The sequence below is a fragment of the Chinchilla lanigera genome, unplaced genomic scaffold, assembly GCF_000276665.1.
Source record: "Chinchilla lanigera isolate Chin_1 unplaced genomic scaffold, ChiLan1.0 scaffold00049, whole genome shotgun sequence".
In the NCBI taxonomy this organism is placed as follows: domain Eukaryota; kingdom Metazoa; phylum Chordata; class Mammalia; order Rodentia; family Chinchillidae; genus Chinchilla; species Chinchilla lanigera.
In genome coordinates this window covers 9,909,298-9,922,252 of record NW_004955450.1, presented here as the reverse complement: position 1 = coordinate 9,922,252, position 12,955 = coordinate 9,909,298, and the positions used below count along the sequence as shown (strand labels likewise).

The 12,955-nt window shown below is 48.2% G+C and overlaps 1 protein-coding gene across 2 annotated transcripts in view; it reads right to left on the bottom strand.

Moving 5' to 3' along the window:
• Positions 1-12,955, bottom strand: part of Vwa9 (von Willebrand factor A domain containing 9) — a 32,756-nt gene that overhangs the window by 2,979 nt on the left and 16,822 nt on the right. For both annotated transcript variants that reach the window (XM_005393717.2, XM_005393718.2), the window contains exons 9-11: positions 11,661-11,794; positions 4,589-4,707; positions 1,300-1,365 (exon numbers count right to left, since the gene is read on the bottom strand). In XM_005393717.2, the coding sequence (XP_005393774.1) occupies positions 1,300-1,365; positions 4,589-4,707; positions 11,661-11,794 (319 nt within the window). The remainder of the gene's footprint in view (positions 1-1,299; positions 1,366-4,588; positions 4,708-11,660; positions 11,795-12,955) is intronic.

Genomic DNA, 12,955 nt, shown 5'->3' with positions numbered 1-12,955 from the left:
GTGCACGTTTATATGAGAACCCGCTCCGACGCAGGGAAGCCAGTACTGAGAGGACACGGCGGAGGCGTGCTTCCTCGACGGGCGGCCAGCAGCTCGGGAGGAAGCCCGCTCTGTCCGCACGGCCCTGAGCACGCGGGCGCGGCGGCGGCTCTCCGCGTACGGCAGGAGCCCACACCTCCCCGCGGCGTGCGGGGCTGGAAGAGGCTGGCTCCGAACCCGAGGCCGCCTCCCCCGCGGTGCCTCTGCAGTGTGGGCTTGCGGTGCATGGCAAGGCACGAGCTTAGAGAAGCCAGGCCCGGCAGGAAGGGCTGCCATGCGAGGGGAAGGGCCCGCCGAGCACCCGGTGTGCCGGGCACGCTGCGGAGCCTCCTGGTCACAGCGAGGGCCCCCTCCTCTTCCGGCTCTCGTGTAGGGTTAGATAAAGCCAGGGGGGAGAGCGGGCGCTCGGGCCACCCCTGTGCCATCTAGGAAAGGTGGACAGCTGAGAGGAAGGCCAGGGCACAGGCGTGCCACTGCGCGCAGAAGCCGCGGCCCGGCAGGGTTACAGCTTCGGCTGAGGGGCCTGGCCGGCGACGCCGCGCTGCGCACGCTCACTAAAGCTGTCCTCCCGCCTGATTTCAGCAGGCCGCCGCAGTCAGGTTCGAGGACGAGTGAGTGAGGTGCTGCGGCAACGCGCAGACAGAGGGCCGTGTGTTCTCCAGGGAGAGTCCAGCCCCAGGCCCGCGTGCGTGCTGCACTTTGAGATGAGCAGATCGGGACGCACCTTACACTATGCTGCGTGGAACTCCAGCCAAAAGCCAGAAGGACGGAGAGAAAGGAGTGAGCCTCAACACCCCCGCCAGCCCTTGGGGCTGCAGTCCCTACCCGTGGCTGTGGACCGGCCAGGCAGCCCCGCGGAGGGCCCCCGTGGCACGACTCACACGGGGGGTTTTAGAAGTTGTCCCGAAAGGCGCTTCTCTGGCGCAGGGGCTTGTTCCGGGCAGTCCCACACCCGGTGGTCACACACACCGCTCGCGCGGGCAGCACTGGTCACCTGTGAGGCGTGCTCAGGGTGGTGGCTCTGCAGGGAGACGCCCTCCTACCCTGCAGACCCGGGCCCTTCCAGCACCGCCCCTTCTAGGACTGTAAGGCAGGAGCAGCCCCATCGCTCGCACTGACTTTCCTGATGAAAAACCTGAGGCAGGAGCAGCACAACACTAATCCCTGCCATCTTCGTGCTCCTGGCCGGGCTCACTACTCCGGCCACAGCCCCCCGGCGCCCCCCGGCACCCCCCGGTACCGCCATGCTGCCGGGCTCACCTTATAGAATGTCTGCGTTTTCTCAGGTAGTTTCCGTGCATTTCTCAAAATTTTCTGTACATCTGTCTGTTACGGGTAAAAGAATGAAGAATTCAACATTAGAATTCTGTGCTAAAAAGCAAGGAAAGAACACCAGAGGGTGGCTCTGAATGCTTAAAGGAGTGAAAAGGGAACAGAGCTACAGTTCAGGCAGGTGAAGGGGAGGGTCCCTTCTGAGTTACGTCAGTGTCCTGCTCAACACTGAAAGCAAAGTAATCCCAGCTACTCTGGACGCTGAGGCAGGAGGTTTACAAATTCAAGCCCAGCCTGGTAACAGCTTTTAAAAGGGTTGGCATATATCTCAGTGCCTTGGGTTCAGTCCCCAGTACCGAAAATCATACACTTCCCTCCTTTAAGAAGCTGGATGATAATAAATCATTCTCACAAAAGTATACCCAGGAAATCCATACATCTTCGGACAGCTGCTTTTCTATAAGGCTGCCAAGACCACTGTGTGGGGAAAGAACAGTCTTCAACCACAAGTGGAGAGCCACATGAAAGGGAGCTGGACCTTCACCTCAAATAATATAAAAAATGGACTCAGAATGGATCAGACACCTAAAGGTAAAATCTAAGACGGAAAACTTCTACAGGAAACAAGGATAAATTCTTTATCACCTTGGATTTGGCAATGATCTCTTAGTTAAGATACAAAAAAGCACAAGCAACAAAAGCAAAAAATAGAAATATTTTACTCAGTCAAAACTAAAAAGATGTTTTTTGGAGACAGGGTCTTACTATGTAGCTCAGACTGCTCTTGAACTCACTATATAGCCCAGGCTGGCCTTGAACTTACAGTGATCCTCCTGCCTCAGCCTCCCAAGTGCTGGGATTACAGGCGTGTGCTACCATACCTGATTTGCTCAAAACTAAAAATTTAAATCCAGGAGTGATAGCACAAGCCTGTGGCCAAAAAAGATGGTGACTTCGTGGCCAACTTGGACCACACACTGAGACCCTGCCTCAAAAACCCCTAAAAACTCTGGTATATCAAAGAGCACTACTAGAAGTGTAAAAAGAGGGCTGGAGTATAGCTCGGTAGTAGAACACTTGCCTTGCATACACAAGCCCTGGGTTCAATCCCTAATGCCACAGGAAGGAGAAAAAAGTGTGAAAAGAAAACCCACAGAAGGGAGAGAATATTTACAAGTCATTTATTTTTAAGGGTCTGCTGAGTATATAAAGATCTCAACAAAAAGACAACCCAGTGAAAAAGTGGACACAGGACCTGAGACAGACCTCTAAAGATACACAAATAGCTAGTAAGTGCATGAAAAATGCACCCTCCCGCCTTCCTCCAGCCAAACCGGGGGCGCTCTGTGTGCCGGGCAAGCACTCCACCACTGAGCCGCATCCCCACCTGAAGATGTACCGTATTAGTAGTCATTAGGGGAGGAAAATCAGAACCACAATGACGCAACACTTCATACCAACGCTACTAAAAAAAAGGAAAGAAATGGAAAATAAGGAATACTGGTGAGAATGTGGAGAAACGAACACTTACAACATTTCTAGTGGGAATATAAAATGACGTCGCCACTGTTAAAAAGTGTCAAGCATCGTGGCACATATCTCTAATCACAGAACTTGAGAAGCTGAGGCAGGAGGATAGCTGTGAGTTCGAGGCCAGCTTGGGCCACACTGAGTTCAAGACCAGCCTGAATTACATAAAAAGACCCTATCTCAAAAAAATAAAAACAACCCTATGATCCAGCAACCTGACAATTAAAATATAAAATTCTAAGAATATACAAAATTCTGTGAATATACAATTCTTAGAATATACAAAAAAGTAGTATTGAGAACAAGTGTTCGAACAAAAATTTGTATAAATGTTCATAACTGCATCATTCGTAATAGTCAAAAGGTGGGAGCAACCCTAAAGTCCATCACCTGAGCAAATGGATAAAAAAATGTGGCATATTTATAACATTAGAATATCATCATTCCGCCATAAAAAGGACGAAATACTGATACATGTACAACATGAATGATATTCAGGGAAAGATGCCAAACAGAAAAGGCACCCGTTACTCCATTCCTCTGAACATCGAGAATAGGCAAGTCCACGAGACAAAAGGCAGGTTAGGGGTCGGCAGGGCCTGGGAGGGGGAAGGCACGCGCAGCGACAGGCTTCGCAGCGAGGACGGCGCTTCCTTTTGGAGGGGTCAGCGTGTTCCGGAGCTGCCGTGGCGGTGGGTGAGTAATACTGGGAATGTACTTTAAAATGGCTGAAAGCTACGTTCAGAGTTACGTGTATTTTGCCACAATAAAAATTACATCTGGGACCAAAGCAAAATTTAAATAGGAATTTAAGAAAAGTCCAACTATAACGGGTGTGGAAGTGGCTCTCACTGTCCTCCCCGGAAGTGCGGCCGTCAGGGCTGGAGGAAGGAGGCAGGTCCTGCCTTTTCGCTATGGAGGCCTCTGGCCTGGGCCAGTGCAGGGGTGGCGCGGCTTCCGTGGGGAGAGGGGGCGGGAGACGCTGCACTCGGCGGAGGCCCCTCCTGCCAGGCAGCCTCACGGCCTTCCTCCCCGTGCCTCAGGCTGGACTCAGGGGAGGAGGAAACGTAAAAAGCTCAAAGGAAAAAGGTTTCCTAAGTAATTTTCAAAACCAGGAATAAGTGACTTTCTATCAGCGTAAGGAGAAATGTGCCTGATGCCTGCCGAAAAGCACCCTCTCTTGATCAGTGTTACCGCAGGTGCCTGTGAGTGTGTTTCTGCTAATTACAGGGTACCGCTGTTCCCTGGGTTCTACTTCAGGGATGGAACAAATAACCAAATGAAGACTTTACATATTTTTCAAAGCTGTTGTTAAAGATAACAATGCTTACAGTGTTCGGTGCTTCACCACAGGACAGATTTTACATTAAAATCCGATGCAGGAAAATAGACTTCTCCACAGAACGGGCCTGCTTCCGCTAACACATAAGAAAAACGATTACCCCGCAGCTCCTAACCAAACTTCTCAAACACAACTGTCATTTTGCCTTGGCTGCCAGACACAATTGGCTTCATTCTTTCTCTAGGTTTCTTCCTCCTCTAAATTTTGTAAGAAATGATGTTGCTATCTACATGTTTTACTGTAGGCCACTTGAAATCCCTTTTAGAAATAATGGCAAAGTTAGAAGTAAATAAATTACAAAGTATCAAAGGAAAGAAAAATCAAATCAAGTGTGTGTCTGCCTGCCCGCCCCACACTTCCTCCTGTCCCCAGGGGAAAAGAAAGCCAAGCACATGGTGATGTTACCTGCAGCCCACTGGGTTTGATCCAGACGGTCACATTCTGGGCATAACTGCGTTTGTTTTTCGGCTGCAGGGGAAATGGGCTCTTATTGTCATCCTCACCGTAAGGGTTTTCTTTAGCATCTTAAAGAAAAAGACATTCTTGAAATGACATCTGGCAAAACACAATCAACTGCATTTCTGATTAGGCTGGCAGCTCTCTGATCACTCGGTCTTCTATGTCCTACTACTTAGCTAATTAAGGAAATCCCATTAACTTGGACCAGTGTGGAGAGCCTGCTTCCAGTGGGACACACTGACTCAGGAGACCAGACACTTGACGGAAGCCTACAGAAGTGAAAAACGGCTTACTGTCTTCAAAGAAACAAGTTTCACTTATCTGCTTTATAAATTAAGGCCAGAGAGGATAAAACAAACACAACATTAAAACACCTTCTAGAAATACATATACAGCTGGACATGGTGGCACATGCCTGTAATCCCTCTACTTGGGAACTTGAGGCAGGAAGATCACAAGTTTGAGGCCAGCCTGGGCAACTTGGGGAGACCCTATCCCAAAATGAAAGGGCTGGGGATGTAGCTCAGAGCGCCCCTGGGTCTGATCCCCAGCACTGCAAAAACAAAACACACATACTGCAGTTCTATATTCTATTTCAGCACTCTCCAACCAAATTCCCACTGCTGCTGGAATGTTCTATACCTGTGCCATCTAATATGGTAGCCTCTAACTGCTGAACACGACATACAGAAACGAATTTTACTTTTCTTTTTTTTGGTACAAGGAATCAAACTCATGACCTTGTGCTTGCCAGGCAGGCACTGTGCTGTTGAGCTATTTCCCCAGCTCCAACTTTACATTTTATTTAGGTTTAGTTAAACTTAAGTAGCTTCTGGCAGCCACTGGCTAGTGGGTTAGGCAGTTAATTTTTTTAAAAAAAGGAAAATTAGGCATAAGTAAGGAAGAAGGCGGAGAAAAGTATTTTTCTCGGTGAAGAGGACGCAGTCTTATGGCTTACTAGTTAACTGCTTCCAAAGACTGAAAGGCTTGGTGGTTTTATACCTATAAACAGGGTTTCTGCCTTTTACGTGCTTCCTGAGCGCAGAGAACTGCCCCAGACCCATGCAGTGCGCTTACACCTAATGGCTCCCTTCGTCCTTATTCTCACCCCCACCAGTTCAGGGAGCTGAAATCCACGGACCAAACGTTCGTGCAGAAAATGGGAATGGACCCACTTCTCTAACTGAGCAAGACGTTCTCTGCCCCTGACTTCGCCATTCATCAAAAACCTTAATACTGACCCCAAACTACCCCCATCAATACGCCCCACTCCCGACTCCTAAACTATCGCCCAGCTCTCCAGACAGTATAGTCCTGTACTTGTCAATATGGAGACCTGGCCGTCAGCCGAGATCCTGGGAGTCCTGGTGCACACAGCACGGTGGTTTCCAATTGCCCTGCCTTGAGTTCTGTTCCTCCCCTGCTCGGACTGTTCTACCACCCTCATGCGTTCACTCCTGATCTACAGAAAGCTCCCAGGGTGTACCAAGCACCGTCCTAGGGAAGATATTTTTCTGGCCTCAAAGCACTTACAGAATAAAGACCAGTTATTAAATTTTAAGTGCGTCAGACACTATACATATACAACTCCTCTCTGTGCGGCAACCTTACAAGTAGGAGACATTACTTGCCCTGTAAACAGGAAGTGAGGCTTGGAGGTTGGACTTAAGGTTTCAGAGTGACTTGGCCCTGGTTCTGAAGCCAGCACTTTCTCTGCCATTGAGCACTGCTGCTCCGCACCTACCCCAACCTGCCTACCTCTAGGCCAGACCCCAGCCTGCCCCTCTACAAAGCTGTCCCACGTTTTTCTGGCAGACAGTGGTTTCTCTGGGTCCTGTGACAGCACTTACTAGCAGTGCCGAGCACTGCGCGCCTAACTGGAGCCTATTTACTCTGGAGCCTGCAAATGGTGAACGCACCAGCAGAAAGGAAATATAGCATCTGTGAACAAAGAACAAGGGACTCTAAGAAATAAGAAATAGAACGGAAATTTAAAATACTACCTGTACAATAAAGTTGAAGATATCATAAGAAAGCAGAACAAAAAGAAAAAATCCATAAGAAAAGATAGTGTTCAATGTGTGTGTGCATGCACACACACAGCCCCCTCAGACACGTGCTCCACAAAGGGAGAACAGAATACAGAGAAACATCAAAAAATAACACACACAACCAGGACTGCAGAACGTGAGAGGCCAGATGAAAAGTTAGCAAAATGAATGCACAGACCAACAACTATGTACATCATTGTGATGATTCAGAACACCTGGGATATAAAGATTCATACAGGCGCAGAGGAAGTAACAGCTCAAGGTCTGAGAGTCAGGACAGCAAAAGACCCTCGGTAGCAGCACTCAGAGCTAAGGCAAGAACACAGGAATACTTGAAAACTCAGATGGACAATGATTCCTGATGTGGAACTCACCTAACCAAACCCCTGACCATCTTTAAAGCAGGAAAGGAGGCATTTCTGCAGGTGCAAGATTGCCAACATTCACTTCCCACGCACTCTTTTCTCAATAGTCATGAAAAATATACAGGAAAATGTGAAGAGAAGACACAGGATGGTACAAGGCAAATAGGCCTAGAGAACCTAAGAGAGCTAAACAAACACCTTTCGAAAGGCAAGAAATAGCCCCAGTACCTAAAAAAAAAGACACCTGGAATAGAAGTGGTCATTTCTAGGAATAGGAGTAGGAGGGATTGGTATACGGTAGTTCTGTTTTACATATTCTGCTCTGAAAAACAATGAAGCAGTAGTATCTGCTATTACGTGAGTCAGGCACCTCATACAGATCCCTTAAGAAACGCTCAATCACCCCCACAGCGGTTTGTCCATTATAATTTGTTATCACGCCAACTCCAGCCCCATAAGGTTGCTGTGGGAATGAACAAGATGGTGCATGTCACTGTGTGGCAGCTTGCTTGGCAGAGTTAAGTTCAATAAAATGTTAGTGATTATCACCCCCACTGAAAAGACGAAAAGACCCAGAGGGAGGAAAAAACATGGACACAGGGCAGAGGAAATAGCAGCTCGATCTGAATGAAGAATAAGCGTAACAAGCATTGCTAGGTGGTAGCCAGATCAGAAGGGAATCTGCATGTGAGCCTCCAGACGAATATCTTGGGTCAAAGTACCCCAAGTCCAGGTCGGGATCAGCTAACTTTCCCTGTAGAGGGCCTAAGAGCAATGTTTCAGACTTTACGAGTCACACTCAACTCTGCCACTGTAGCACGAAGGCAGCTGTGGATAATATGTAAAGGAATAAGTGGGACTGTGTCTCATTAAAACTTTATTTACAAAGACAGGCCATGGGCCAGTTCAGGCTGCAGGTGGAAGACACATGACTTCCGGTTGAACTGAAATGTAAAGAAAGCCAGAACACAGCCAGAACACAAGAATGAAAGGCAGAATGAATGCAGGAATTCTACAGAAGTGAAATGAAGGTGATGAGGAATCCGTCTACACACATTCATACACACACGCACACACACCTTTCTCTGCCCTGGGTTCTACTCCAGTTACTGCCGTACTGCTCTTTCCTGTACTATCATAAAACCCTCTTCTTTCCTCTTGGTTTCTGGTCCTCTTAAAACTTTCCCCCCACTGTGGTGCTGGGGATCAAACCCTGGGCCTTTAATATTAGGCGAGCGCTCTCCCACCGAGCTACATCCCAGCCCTATTCCTCTTAAGACTCTTAGTTATTTAACACAGTCATTCTGTCCTCTCTTTCACATTAAGTTCTGGAACTGCTAATCCTCTGTTGGACTTCCTTGATGAGATGAATTTCCTCACACGATGAAGACTTTGTGAGCATGAGCAGCGGGGTGCTGCTCTTCCCGTGGCGGGCCCTCTGCCCGGGTTGTAAAGGTTTTCCTGCAGCGCCGTCACATTAGTTCTGCAGGAGGAGCCGTGGGTTTCATTGGTTCCGAACAAGTTTCTGCACTGTTCAGTCTGGGACTGTCCACAGCTGAACAGCTAGTGCCAATAGGTAGTACACGGTACAGGATTTAGTTTCCTATTCTAATAGGGGACATTTTTATTTCTCTAATTTCAGAAAAACAGCAGAAAACAATGCGTAGAATTTTTCTTCTCAATCTGTTATAGAGGGACTAGACCTTCTATAATCTCAGCTTTGAGTTTCTAGTTCTTTGTCTTATTCCTCTTGTCCCTCTATAAGATTTATTTATTTATTTTTTTTTTGGTTTTTCTCCGGTACCGGGAACCGAACTCACGACCTTGCGCTTGCCAGGCAGGCGCTTTTGCCGCTGAGCTAAATTCCCAGCCCCAAGATTTATTTACTTATTTGTATGGTGCTGAGCACTGAACCCAGGGCTTTATGCACACCAGGCAACTGCCCTACCACTAAGTTACACCCCAGTTCTCTATGTGACCTTTAAAACTCCAGTTCCTGGATCCTAGAGCAAGGACTAGCCACCTGGGACATGCTGCCTATCTTGAGTTAAGAATGGCTTTTAGGCCAGGTATGGTGGTGCATGCCTGTAATCCCAGCACTTGGGAGGCTGAGGCAGGAGGATCACCATGAGTTCAAGGCCAGCCTGGGCTATACAAGCGAGTTCAAGGCCAGTCTGCACTACATAGCAAGACCTTGTCTCCCCCCAAAAAAGAATGGCTTTTAGCAAGTGATAGTACATATAGCTCTGGCTACTCCAGGGGCTGAGGTAGGAGGACTGCTTGAGCCTAGGAGTTTGATAGCAGCCTGGGCAACATAGGGGAGATGCTGCTCAGAGAGAAAAAGGAGAGAGAGATGGTGGTTGAGGAAAAGGAATCAAAAGAGTATTTCAGGACATATGAGTATTATACCAAATTCAAATTTCAGAGTCCATAAAGTTTTACTGGGACACAGTCACTCATTTGCATAGTTTCCATGGGTACGAAGACAGAGCTGACCAGCTGTGACGGAGACCACATGGCATGCAAAGCTGAAAATACTGACTACCTACCCCCTTACTGAAAGAGCCTGCAGATCCTCGGTCTAGCTTCTTGGGCTACTATTCTGTCAGAACCTTCCCTAAGCCCCAGGAGAACGTGATGGTCACGAGCGCGTGTGCGAGCCACCGTGCTGCACTCACTCTGGTGGAGCGGTGGTGCTGGCTGGCCTTCGGGACGTTACTCTACCACCTCTCTTGCGTCTGCCCACCCTTCTCATTTCCTCCTCCACTGCCCCGGGAGTAGCTGCCCGCCAGAGGTGCAGCCCTTTGCTCTCTTTTTAACTTAGCTATGTTTCCCCAGGGTCAGGGCTTAAATGAAGTTCAGGGATTACCTGGATTCAAATCCCCTGGGCAATATGAAAACTGCAAGTTCCTGGCCTGAATCCAGAATCTCTGCAAGTGGAGCCCAGGATGGAGAATTACTTTTGTATGCAGAAATTCACATCTGTGAACCTCTGCCCTGAGCAACGGCCCTCTGCCCTCCACAGTGTAACTGTCAGTTGTGCACTTAGCACTCAAAATTCTGTCTCCACCTGTGCCTCTTTCCCAAACACCGGATGCCACAGGAATGTCTGGGGGATTTCCATTTTTTATTTATTTACTGCTTTGGTTTTTCTGTTGTTTTGAGATAGAGTGTCAGCACATAGTTCAGGCTGGCCCTAAATTCACTATGCAGCCCAGGCTGGCCTCGAATTTGCACAGCGATCTCCCTGCCTCAGCCTCCAAGTGCTGGGATTACAAGTGTGTAACACCAGACCCCGTTTTTCTGCTTATTTGTTAAGGGTACAAATTCAACAGACATCAAATTTGTTCTTCCCAAAGTTACTCTTCCCCTGTTCTCTATTTCAACTAACAGATTACCTTTCATCCTGCAGCTCAAGCCGGAAGCCTGGGCTGGCTGTCAAATCCTAACACTGGGGAAGCAACCTTCTAGGTATTCCCCGACCCCCACCCCCGGCCCTGTTCTGGCTTTCACCTTCCCATCTCCAGGACTGTTACACTGACTTCCACTGCAAGACACCCAGACCTTTTCAGATCTACTCTTTCCAGAGTCCTCTTCCCGTGAGGACACGAGTCCTCATTTCTCCTTTTGGTCTGGGCCAGGCACACAGCTCCAGAGGCACCAGCAGCTGGGCAGGGTCTCCCAGTGGCACCTTGCTGTTCCCATCACAGCTGGCGTGATCTATCACACTGCTTCCCTTCACAGGTGTCTTGGCTCTTCACCATTCAGCCAAGACTGCTCCGCCAGCCTCTGCCACCTGTCCCTCCTCCCCCATCGAGTTCCCCAGCCCCTCTCCTCTCCACAGGTGCTCTATTGCCCCAGGCCTTTCTTCCTTCCTCTGCCTGGCAAATTCCTGTCTCTTCAAACTTACCTGGGGTACCTCATCTCAGAGAGGATTTCCCTGAGTGCTCTAGGCACACTCATGTGATCACCAACTCCAGGCTAACTTTGACCTTAGACACTTAATCCATCTATCAATCCACTTCCCACCAGACTTTGTGCATCTCCAGCTAGTTCCTTTATCCTCTAGGCCTGACACAAAATAGCTGGTCGATATCTCTGAAATTGAAATTCGCCCAAATGAGTCAAGGATAATTCCACAGTTTGAGCCTGAAGCTCTCACAGCACAGAGGAATTAGTCGAAAGGCATAACAAAATCAGAAGGACCCAGGTGTGATGGTGTACACCTGCAATCAGAGCTACTTGGGAGACTGAGGCAGGAGGATCGCAAGTTAGAGCCCAGCTTGGGCTACTTAGCAACTTTAGTGAGAGCCATTCTCAAAAATAAATACACACACACATACACACACACACACACACACACACACAAGCTTTTCATTCACTCTAAGCAGTTAGAGTTTATACTTAAAGCAACTTAAACGTTGCTTTCCCTGAGCTATAGAGCTTAGACATAAAACTCGGACTGCCAACATACAGATCCAGAATCAGAGACCACAGCACACCGAATGGGGGCTTGGGCAGCTCCCAGGCTACAGTGAGAGACCTTCAGAAAAGCAGGGAGAAAGCACAGCCGAGACAAGGAGGATGTGATCTGGGCTGTACCTGAAATCGGACCCAACTGGGCCATTCTCCCCAGCCAGGGGAGAGGTTCTGGGCCAGGCTCAAAGAGAGACATCATGAGATTGGACTTCTTCTTGCTGTCGGCTTGGGAGTAGAGCATTCCATGCCATTCAGAACTAGGTGGGGAAAACACAGTGAGGAGGAGAACATTAAGCCTTGGGCCATCAAGTTAATAAATCTAGCCTGTTTTTCCCAAGATGCAGCCTTCAGCTTTGAAATCAGGCACATTACTTTTACCAAAGCCAAACACTAACCGTGAAAGTGCATACTGCTGTCCTCTAATATTTTCATTCCTGAGATATTTATTATTCAGACATTATATATATATATATATATATATATATCATACATATATGATCAAAAGTAGTTTAAAGAAAGAAAAAAATCACCAAGAGCAGCAAGTAGCTGTAGCGGTGATGAGGAAGAATAAGAGTTGCAACCTCCAGGTTTTTTCAGGTATCTCCCAGAGTCACAGGGCACCAACATAGGGAAGCCCTTCTAACACCGAGTATAAGGCCATCGCCCAGTAATTCAGGAAACTTTGTCCCAGGATGCTCAAAGGGTCCACATAATTCTCATATTCAGAGCCAACACAGGTAGCTTGGTTGCCAAGTATGGGAGATAAACACTTATTAAAATGAACTGCACAGCACTCAGGAGGCTGAGACAGGAGGATCACTGCAAGTTCAAGGTCAGCCTGGGCTACAAAGTGAGCTCAAGGCCAGCCTGAACTGCACAGTGAAACCTGTCTCAAAAAGACCAAAAAAGAATTGTAGCTAGGCATGGTGGTGTGTTCCTATAATCCCACACTCTGGGAGGTTGAGGCAGGAAGATCCCAAGTTTGAGCCCAGCCTGAGCAACTCAGTGACTTAGCAAGACCTTATTTAAAAATAAAACAGCGCTGGGGATGTAGCTCAGCATGAAGCCCCTGAGTTCAATCCGCAGTAGAGAAGAGTTACCCTCTTCTTTGTGGGTCAACTAATTTCACTGAGGCAGAAATGGAGTCAGGCTTCCTGTGATTAATTTTAACCTCTCGGTCTTCTGTACCAGCCAGTCCCAGGTGATGGCCAGAAGGTGACCTTTCTAACAACAGGTGTTACACAGAGAGCATCACAGATGTCCAGGTTGTGGAGAATGTAAAGGATAGAGGCTGTCCTCACGGGGAAGGGTGCAGCAGAGTGAGTGGAGTACGGGTTCTATGCAGGGAAAGAATCTTGGTGTGATCCTCTACATGTGCACTTCACTTTGCCCATTTTCTTTCTTGGCAGTTGTATCAG